The 10,950-nt window shown below is 57.7% G+C and overlaps 1 protein-coding gene across 1 annotated transcript in view; it reads right to left on the reverse strand.

Moving 5' to 3' along the window:
• Positions 1 to 10,531, reverse strand: part of ROBO3 (roundabout guidance receptor 3) — a 106,631-nt gene extending 96,100 nt beyond the window's left edge. Inside the window, exon 1 of the mRNA XM_067563190.1 lies at positions 10,323 to 10,531. Coding sequence (XP_067419291.1) covers positions 10,323 to 10,389 — 67 coding nt within the window. The 5' untranslated portion in view covers positions 10,390 to 10,531. The remainder of the gene's footprint in view (positions 1 to 10,322) is intronic.
• Between the last annotated feature and the right edge of the window lie 419 nt (positions 10,532 to 10,950).

The raw sequence follows: 10,950 nt of genomic DNA on the forward strand, positions 1-10,950 counted from the left end.
CCTGCTGCCCACAGGGTTCAGAACAGGAGCAGCAGAACTTGCTAATCAAACCCAGCTGCCATTTGCCAGATCAGTCAGCAGCAGCAGCAGCAATGGCGCAATCTGTCTGCAGACTCAGAAGGACGCACGGCATGATGCATCAGCTATCATTACAAGCCCCAGGGACAGAAACCTCAGCTTTCATTTATGAACAAACTAAGTCCTGAAGAAGGCCATGGTTTAGGCCCCCCACTCACCAGGGAAAGTCTCCTACTCACCTCTGGATTATCCGAGTTTACTGTGCATACCACGAGCACAAATGAGTAAAGGTGAGCCCCAACGCTTGCTTAAAGCATGGAAAAAAAGAAGCTATTAAATAATCCAACTTGGTTGGATTGCTGGCCTCAATGAATCTACAAAACAAGCCAAGTTTGAAGAAAATTGGTTGGGTAACTTGAATTCCCAAGCACTCGAAGTCAGCACCTTTCAGGAACCACACACATGCTGTGCCCTCCCTTGAAAGGGGCGACAGACTTGCTGCAGTTCTCTTCTTTGCATGCTGCGTCCAGCCTTCTGCTGCAGCCCTCGCTAAAAACGTGCGGCTAAAATCCATTTTAGATTCAGAAACCACTAGGTGACCATTTCGGGCAGGGACCAATTGCCCCTGTGGCCAAGGAAAAGCATGAGGGGAACTGAAGGAGGCAGAATGGAATTAGCTGGACACCAGAGTCAGCCTCCTCGACTGAGGAAAAGTGACATGGGCGCTTCGGTGCCCACAAGCGGTTAAGGCCTAGGATTTACATCTTGAATGTAGGGGCACTGGGCTGCTCAAGGTGCCAACTGACCACCAGAAAGCGGCACTGGGACCCGTGCCAGCTCAGCGGGAAGGGATCTTGGGCAGGAGCAACCAAGGCCCGTCCCACCTTTAGAGAAGGCTCAGAACGGCTGAGCTGAAGCAAGGGGAGGGGACCCCTCCCCTGCCACATGGATTCTGGGGGGAGCAGGGGTGGCTGCAGAAATGGGGCTAAGGCAGGCCAGAAAGAACTGAGGTGTCTCTGAGCAGCCCCCAGCAGGCAGGAACAGACTCCAGGAGAGCATGGGTCCATGTCCTCAACACCAACTACAGCTGCCACTGGAGCTGGGGGAAGGACATCCCCCAGGAAGAGCCAGAGTGCGGGAGGGGACGATCTGCGGGATAGAAAGAGGAGGAGAGAAACAGGGCCTGATTGCAGCACACAGTGGGCAGGGCAGGCCAGGCCGAGGTGACAGAGAATATTGCCCAGGTCCCGCTCATCCGCCAGGCCAGCGCTGCAACCTGCAGGGACTTCACCTGCTAATGGCAGAGTGTGTCCCAGGGACGCCCGCCCACTAGCCAGCTGCCAGGCTGGGAGAGGTAAGAATCAGACTCTCTGCACTAAAGGAGCGTGCGGGGCGAGGGTGGGCTGCTGGGCAGAGCAGAGGCACGTGTGATCCTGGGTAGAAGAGTGACTGAGGATAAAACGTCAGCCAGGGCAGATGATGCGGCTCCGGGCAATTCACACAGCTGGGTTTTCTGTGGGGACCCTACCCCAGCTGCCCCTGTGTAGCGCCCAGCCTCAGGTTCTCAGAGCGCCAGCCCATGCGCCGGCTTGGCAGCGGGCAACACTCCTCAGTAATGGAGAGCGTTTCGGTGCATTGGCAAGGGAAATCTATTCTAAAAGTGATACCACGTCGGCAAGCAACCGCACCCCCGTCTTCGTGCAACAAGCGCGTCTCCTGCCCAAGACCTGCAATTCCCCCCCAGCAACGCCCAGGGTTTCTGGCTGGGGGGGGGGGGGGGCCGCGCATCCCCGGGGCTCTTCTACTGCACACTCTCCCCAGCAACACCCACGGCCCTTTGGGATGAAATGCCGTTGGATTAAAGAACCTCCGCCCAACCCGTTAACCACAGCGGATTGCTAAGTACGCCACATGGGCCCGGCTATCAGAACCCTGGAGATGGTTAATCCTGGGATGAGAAAAAATGACCCCAGAGATCTGACTCCTGCCCCGTAAATCCCCTAGGAACGGGAAAGCTAAATCTCCTGCATTTAGCAGATGTTTATGAAAATGAAATCAGGACTCTAGCGCGTTAACCCTTCAGCCCCGGGACGGGTTTGCCAGCACAGAGCTCAGATCCTAGACAGCTAGTGCCTGCAAGAGAGCCCGCACTGAATTAACAAACTCCACCACTGCCATCGCCACCGCCGCAGCCCCTGAGAGCCCCCAGGCTCTCCCCAGGTCTACGAGAAGTCAAAGGAAACGGCGGCATCTGTGAGGGACGCCCCCAGTTACTCATTAGCTGACCCCGCACTGCTCCCCGTGTAAATTTCAACTGGTTTGGTGCTTGGCCATCAGGACCCCGGAGCAGGTGCACATTCTGATCCTGACTCAACTGTTGCTATAGCCATGGGCTCAAAAAGAGCCCCTAACCCGGCTAATCTGTCTTGATCCCAACAGCCACACCCACCCCACCACAATGCTGCTTTCCTCTTTAAAAAGACAAACCCACCAGCCCACCCCGTGCCCCCCACTCGTTCTGCTCTTTACTGTCCCGAACAGAGCCTGGGAATTCAGTTGCAAATTCACCCTCCCTGCTTAAGGCAGCGGAAATAGAAAAGCTTCACAACGGAGAGCGCCCCCCCAGAACAACTAAGGGCAGACAAAACCGGCGCTCCCTGAGAACGAGGAGATGGGCCTAACCTGCCCAGCCTGCCTCGCCTCTGCTCCTCATCAGCGTCCCCTGCTTCGCGGGTCGGGGAGGTGACCGGGGCCCACAGGCAGTTGTTTCAGTCCGGCACTCGCGTGACCCGACGTGGGCAAACTCGGTGATTTGTGACCAATCACCTCCCCCCTCCCTTTGCTGCCACCCGTCAGACACGCAGCGCACAGACCCCCGGGACGAGCACAGCAAACTCATTGGCAGGGGAAGGGAAATCACGCCGCTGAAGGACTCAGGGGGAGAACACAGATAAGGCAGGCTCCCAACAGGAGAGCGGGAGTCTCGGTTTCCCCACTCCTCACGCCATAGGAATTCCCTCGGCCCGACTCCCAGCAGCACCCTTCGGAATTAAAGTTAGATGTTTAAAAAGCCACGTAAGGGTCGAGCTTGACCAACGACCGGGGGCACAGTCCTGAACTGTGGGAGCACACGCAGGCGTCCGGCGGGGGGGACTGGCGCTAGATGACCCGGTGCTGTGACAAACGGCCGCTAGGATCCAGCGAGTCCACTCCATGCCCCGTATGCAACTTCCCGACTCGGCTCTGTCTAGGGGGGTGATTCAGAACAGAGCCGCTCCCGGCCCAGGTTGCAGCTCCGGGGTTTCAGCTTCGCCCAGCACCTCTGGCCAAAGGAACGTTCCCTTTGTTTTAAAAGTGCTTTCCTAGCCCACACCCGGCCGTGCAGAGCCCTGTTCTGGGGGAAGAGCTGCCCGTGCCAAGCAGAGGATGCCAGTGATGGGCACAGCTGAGTCAAACTGAAAGCACTGCCCAGGGCACGCTGGGATCAATGTGCGCTCGGGGGACCTCTGCAGCAGTCCCCAGCAGCAAAGGGGGCAGACAGAGTCCTTGTGTGGACAAACTCCAGCAGCTCCCAGTGAACCTGAGGAGAAGGTTCAATGGACTCTGCAGTGCAAACACCCAAATCCTGGATCCTCATCCACACAGGGAAGATCTGTGCTCTAAAATCCTTTGGCGCAGACACAGCCTAGATCCCTGCTCCCCCTTCGGTGCATTGCACAGCATGCCCTTGGGTCCGTGGGAATGCTCCCGATCCCTCACCCGTGCTCCCAGGCCAGGCTCGGCGACCCTCTGTAGGCACCGAAGTGCCTCGGCTGCGGCCAGACTGAGGCGGGACAGGAGGTGCGGCGGAGAGAAGGAGTTTTGCTGGTCTCGGGTGTTGGAGACACAGCACCCTGCTCAGAGCCAGCCAGGGAAAGCCGGGCTCTCCCACCGTGCGGCTCGCTGGAGAGGCTGGCAGCCCGGCGGGTGTGGCTCCAGACAACGGCCGTGGGAGAACCACGCTGACGGCTTCCCTTGGCCAAGCTAAGAGACGGTTTTCCTAACTGCCAGCGGAGCGATCCGGTGCCACAGGCCCCATCCCGCCCCACGACTCCCCTAGGAGCAGCAGTGGGGGGGGTCTCGCCTCCCACAGAGGCGAGGGTAGCTGCATAGGGCCCATTTTACCCCCACCCCCAGGAGCGGCAACAGATGTCTCCTCCCCCCCCAGAAAGTATCCCCAACATTTACACCCCAGCAGCTGGGGTGGCTCCGTCTGGGGGCGGCCCCCTTCCCCTCTTGCCACATCCAGGCTTTGCCTTGCCTGGGAGAAGGGGTGGAGTTAGCTAAACCCAGCTAAAGTCGCCTGCTTTCCCTAGCGCAGACAGGCCCGGAGAGCTCTCTGCTGGGAGTGACTGAGCGCCCCCTCCTTCCCCCCGAGCGCCGGGGTTTAGAGCCAGCAGCCCCCAGCGAGAAACGAGGCAGGCCAGGCTCCCGCAGACAATACCACCTCGGTTACGCCGGGCACGTTCTCCAGCCTTTCTTCACAACGGAGAGCTAGAAACTTTTTGTTTAAGTGGAGACCCTGCCGGGATCCCCCGATGCCAGGAGCCGGGGCCCTGCCCGCCCCTGGGCGCTGGTGCCATGCTGCACTCTTTCCTTCTCAAGCAGCCACCACAGCGAAGGGCTCTGCCAGTCGTGCCTCTGACGCCCCAATAACTTTGCACCAATGGTGCCCAAGAAGTAACAGAGCCCAGGCACGGCCGGCCCCGGGGGGCTCACGGGAATAAAAACACAACTCATTTTTGTCTTTCCAGCCAGCGACGCCGACCCCACCCAGCGTGCTGGACTCCCCAGCTGCAGCATTTCACTGTGACGAGCTCAGAGCTCTCAGCCGCGCGGCCTCTGCGGCCGTTCTCCATTCCAAGCCTTTCTCCAGTAACGTCCCAGCACCCGGCCCTTCCTCATGCGTCGCCCGGACCCCTCACCCCAGCCGCCTGGGGCTCTCCACCCACGCTCCAACTGATGAAATGGGAAAGCCATGCGCCCTTCACAACATGCATGGTCTCCTCCTTCCCACCTCAGCCGTCTCTCTCCAGGAGCTGCGGGGGGTAAACGCCAGAGACCGTGTCCCGTCCCCCCCCACGCACATCCCTGCTTAGACACACGAGTGATGATACCCAGGACGGCATCGTTAGCTCTGATCCAGTTGAACCATGCAATCATTCCTGCCCAGCTGCAGAGCGCCACGAACCAGTGCCAGCTCCACCCCAGAGTGCAGGGCCTGGAAGTCCCAAATCATCCCAAAGCCCCCACGCTCCCGGCGACAGAGCCGGGTGCTATGGATTCAGTGCGGTCAGTAGCCCAGCATGCCGTGGGCTAAGCACTAGGGGTAACAGCAGGGCCAGCATGCAGCGGTGCAGACACAGCGCCACGGGGACTTGCCCAAATGGAGCTGGCACCAACGGTGCTGCTACGTGGGATCACTGAACAGTGCGAGGAGCCACGAAGGAGCCAGCCAGCCGTTGGTGCAATCAGCGTCCTTGCCTAGCACAGAGCACACCCCACGCGTCCCCTTCAACAAGCCTGAGCCCAGCGAGAGGCTGCTGCGCGCTGATCAGGGCATGTCTCTTCCTGCTGGAGCGACATAAAAGCCACTGTTTGGTTCCTGGCATCACATGAGCAATCTCCTATAGCGTGCGTCTCTTACAAGCTTTTCTTCCTGAAGATTTCTCAAAGATTTTAAATCATTTAAAAAAAAAAAAAAAAAACTACCAGACAACTTGCAGACCCTGCTGAATATCATTTCTTGCTTGGTACCAAACACCACCCTGACCGAGCACCGACTCCTGCCACAGGAGGACGACCACGGAGTTAGAACGCTATCCAGAAAAAAGGGTGCCAAGACGACCACGGACTAGATCGCAGAGCCTCTGCTGCCGTGAACATCACCCCATAACACTCAGCTGGATCTGCCAGCCAGCCAGCCAGCCTCCATCTGGGTGTCCCTCCCTCCAAGGCTTGGACAGTGACTAGTGTATCAGGAGTGATTAAAACAAAATTCAGGGCTGCCACATCCTTCCTCCCCATCATCTCACAAAAGTCCATCTGCCACCATTTTAAACTGGAGCACCTGGATATCCCACCATCACCGAGCTGTGAAACATCCAAATACACCCAAGGTTTCTCTCTGGATCTTCCCAACTGGGGAAGAACAGGGAGCATCTTTCTAGATTTGAAGAGAACAAATCAAAGCAAGTGTTTTGATTACTGCTCTATACTAGTGACTTGTCAATGGTTATCCACAGCCCACACCCATCCGTGGACCACGAGCAATTGCTGATGGTCCCCGAGAAGCTGGGTGGTCACGTGGTCCTGGCTCCTTATTCCTAGCAGTTTCTACAGGTATCCAAGCTTTTCATTGCAGTTAAGAGCCTGGAGGCCTGTGAAAACAATTGGAAACAAGACAAACTAGTTGCCCATAGCAGGGACTTCTGCTACTGAATGAAAGGAGAAGAAATGAAGAGCCAAAGGAATGTTTTTTCCCAAAAAAGGCAAAACACTGAACATTTTAAAGTCAGCACAACACACAATCACTTTCCCAGTACGACCTTCCCCTATAAGCAACTGATCCAGTGCCAAAGGCTGGTGCGGTGATCTCTCTGAAGATGTGGTCCATGCTCTGATGAAATCCCTGCTCTGTGCTGAGCCCGGGACTAGGGGATCCTGTGGGTTGGGGAGCAGTCTGTTTGAGACATCAGACAGACACCATAATCATGTCTTCTTAGAGAGGCCACGGCAGAAGAGCAACAACGTTAACCTCAGCAGCCTGGCCAAATCCTAATTGGGACAGTTAAATTCCCCCGGCAGTTTCAACCGAAACCAGGAGCCTCCTTCATTTCCTGTTCTAGTTTAAAGAGGAGGAATGTAAATGCCCAGATTAGCATTTGGCCAGGACGCTTCGGGCATGTCTACATGGCAAGCCAGGGTGCGCAGCTGTGGAGCAACATCCCGTGTGGACACTGCTCCAGTGCAGGGGAAGTCCCAGAGCGTGGCGTGGCGTACTCCTACTTGAAAGCACAGCAGATGGCTGCATTTAGGAGGTGGTGAGGAGAGTCTTACGTGGTTTGCAAAGCAACCTGGAACCTTTCAGAGTGACTGAGTTCCACTAACACAGCACCTGTCTTATGAAATAAGTACACAATGAAGTAACCCGGCACAGACTATCTGCCCTGGTATGTTGCATGGTGTGTGGCCTACTATCATACAACAGAGGTCACTGTCTTGAACCGACAGCTGCAACATTCAGGGACAGCTCAATCCCAATACACTGATATTTACAAACAAGGAACCAGCTCTTCTGAGAGGGGTGTGCTGGGCAGGGCAGCGAGGGGTCGGGATTAGTGTACACAGGGCCAGATTTTCAGAGCTCAGCATTGAGCCAACGCACTGAGCGCTGCTGAAGAATCTGGTCCCAATGGTTCACCACTAGACCGCTCAGGATCGGACCCTGGAGGTGGCTAGGAGCTGAAGTTTGACTGTCTCATCCTAGTCTCCTATCATCCACATCACAGAACAATTGCATAATCCCGTCACAAGAGAGGCCCATGTCTAGAACAACAGGGGGCGCGATAGATCAGGACCTAGGGGCCCCGGCAAGGCTTAATGGGACGGTGCACGGCACTCACCGACACAAATTACCTTGCTTAGGGCACAGTTCGCAGGCTGCACTTTCATCAGCACCCGTTCTCTTCCGTTCTTTCTGAAGCCATCAATAAATAAAGCAAGATGCAAGGACAATCTAAACCAGAGACGTAACTCAGCGAATAACCTCGGAGGCCGAGGGATGGACTGTGATTTCAAAAGGAGACCGTTTGGTTTGGAGACAAAAAATTACTGAGAACTGGTAGCATTTATAATGAAAGGCTCTGTACTCTCGCATCTTGAGGCTCACAAAACCACCTTCCTGCATGATTTTTTATTGCTGCGAGAGCCCCATCTTTGTCTAGATCTTGCCTAAAAACGATGCAAAACCGCTTGCAAACAATACAGCAGCCGAGGAGGTGGAGAGGAAGATGTACCAGTTCCATCAAATTAAGATGTGACCCTATAAATGTGCACGCTAGCTCATTCTAACAGGATTGCTTGCAGCCTCTGCACTGGTCATTGTACTGTCTATTTAGCTTGCTTCCTGCACACAAACCTTAATGAACTACTGCAAACTCCTGAATGTTTGCTCACCGAGACAGTGCATACAGCTGAACCGGAGAGTCACCGCTTGTTCTCTGAATGCCAGTCCCAGCATGCTGCTAGAGAATCCATTCAGTCTTTTTTGATAGGGAAAAAGTTCTTCTTCTGTATGAACAGTGTTCCTCTAGTGCTCATCATACACCGATTATAAGCACTGATACTAGTGAGAGAAATATCTGGAGTGTTTACTAACTCCATGCTGCCGTCATTTTAATTGTGGATGGTTTTTTTTTTTTTTTTTTGGGGGGGGGGGGGGGGGAACAGCGGTGGAGAAATCCTGACTAGACTACATGTCACTCACTGTCTTCGTCCCCCCCAGCTGCCCGCCCCCCTTGCACGCTCTTCTATTTATGCTAAAACTACTGACCCCGGTTGGAATAAGGACCTGGTTTCAAGCTTTGTTTAAAGCCCTGTATTTCAGACTCTCATCTGGTGATTGTGGCGCTCTTGTTCCTGGAAATAACAGGGTTGTAGCTGGGGCTGGCCAGAAAGCAATAATTAAGTTGGGCAAAAAATGTTGAGGTTTCAGCGTTTGTTTTCATTCCACATTGGAAGGAAACCAAGCCATTTCAGCGCAGGGATCCGAACCTGCATCTCTCTCATCCTCCCCAGCTGTTCCACTTTGTATAAGTAATTCAAATATCAGCCCAGGTGAGTGCCATAACCACTGGACTACTGGCTATTCTAGGGTGTGGGTCTGTCCGTCTCTCAGTCAGAAATTCCATCCTGGACTGGAGCGTGCTTTGTCAAAACCCACGTTTCAGGGGAAAGTTTTGGTTCTGACTAATGGGGATTTTCTGGCTGGTGAGCGCTAGGAGGCATCTGTCTTGCTCCCTCCTCTAGTGGATGGATTCAGTCGCTTTTGCTCTCTGTACCATCTGTTTTAAAGAGACACACGCTTCCCCCGAGGAGACTGAAAGGCAACTACACAGCATAAAGGGGAACTCCCGGCTCCTGAGTCCACACATCCCCCTAGAAATGCTGCAGGGCCCTGCCACAGTGACACTGGTGGAGCGACGCAGCCAACGGGAGAATAGCTGTACTCTGGGTTTCTAAAGCGGCCAGCCGCCTTTTCCAGCACGGAAACTGCCGCACCAGGCAAGGCCGGTGTGCAGCTGTCACTGGACACAGGTTGGTTATGACCCACTTAAGGTAAATTCGGTAAAAGATGCAAGGAATCAAGGGCTTGGAGTGTGGACTTTTCAATGACAATGGATCTGATGTTGTGGGTGTGGGGGGCAGGAGAAGAGAGCGCCTTGGACTCCACTCCAGGCCTCTTCCCCTTGACCCACACCCTACAGAACCGTGCCCTACACCAGCCTTTATCACACCAGGACAGGCCTTTGCGGGGAAGTGCTGGCAGAGCGGTGACCTGGACTGGCAGCCCCCCCGTTTCCCAGTGCAGAGCCCCAGGACTGCCGGGGGCAGGGCACATTGCCCATGGCACCCCCCAGCCAAACCCTCCCGCCTGGGTGATGTCACAGCTAGCAGCTCGGGGGGAAGAAAGCTGCTCAGACCGTCAGGACCCATGGCCAGGGGAGACCTGAAGGGACAGCCCTACAACAGCCGGCCAGCTCCCAGGGTGGAGGGCCTGCAGCCAGGCACTTGGCTGGCCTTGGGGGGGGGGCTGCTTCTACTCCTGACTGCGCCACCGACTCCCAGGGCGACCTTAGACAAGTCACTGCATCGCCCCGTGACTCAGTTTCCCCATCTGCTCAACAGGGACCCATCCCCCTGCCCCGGCCTCAGAGCGGACGGTGATGGGGGCCGGGCAGGAGGCAGGGAACAGCCAAGCCTCAGGCCCGCTCAGCTGGCCCCGAGAGCCCGGCTAAGACCCGGCGGCGCCCCCAGCACCGGAGGCGGCTCCCGCCCGCCCCATTCGCCGCAGCCGCTGCCCGGAGCCTGGCGCCGGCTCTCGCCATCCCTCCCCGGGCGCGGCGCAGCGCGGCCCGCCCGCCCCAGGGCACCTTTCCCCGGCCCGGCCCGGCCCGGCTCGGAGGAGGGGCTGCAGCCGGTGTCCGGCGGGACGGGGGCTCCCGGCTCCCTCCCCAAGCCCGAGGCGCCCCGCGGGCTCTTACCTGCAGCGGGTCCCAGCATGGCCGGCACCAGGCTCAGCAGACCCGGCAGCCAGAGCAGCCGCCGCATGGCCCCGTCCTGCCCGGGCCGCGTCCCGAGCGCAGCGCGCTGCGGCTCCGAGCCGAGCCGGGCCGGGCGGACCGGGGCTGGGGGGGGGGCCGCACGGGCGGACCGGGGCGGAGCCGGCTCCGGGCCGGGCTTAACTCGCCGCTTCGCTGCCAGCCCCGCGCCGCGGCGCCCCGCTCAGCCCGCACCCGAGCGGCTGCAGCGCCGGGAACTTGCTCCAACTCGGCTGCCCCGGCCCATTGTCAGGCTGCGCCGGAGCCCGGCCCCCGCCTCCGCCCGCCGCCTTAAAGAGACACTCACCGCCCCGCCGGGCACGGCCAGGGGAGGAGGGGCGGGGGCTCCGCCTGCAGCGGCCGGGGGGGGGGATGCTCGCCTCGCCGCAGGGCCCGAGCCCAGGCTGGGCTGGGGGGGCAATGAGTGAGTCACCGGCTGCGGGGGGGGGAGATGGTTTGAACCCCCCCCAGCGCGCAGCAGTACCGGGAAGCGCAGCCCTGAGCCCCGGGAGGGAGGCGGCCGGAGGACGGTTCTGCCGCTGGGTCCCTGGGGAAGGGGTGTCCCTGGCCC

The sequence above is a fragment of the Emydura macquarii genome, unplaced genomic scaffold (assembly GCF_026122565.2).
Source record: "Emydura macquarii macquarii isolate MOO-44397 ecotype Brisbane River unplaced genomic scaffold, CSIRO-AGI_Emac_v2 contig_312, whole genome shotgun sequence".
Lineage (NCBI taxonomy): Eukaryota > Metazoa > Chordata > Testudines > Chelidae > Emydura > Emydura macquarii.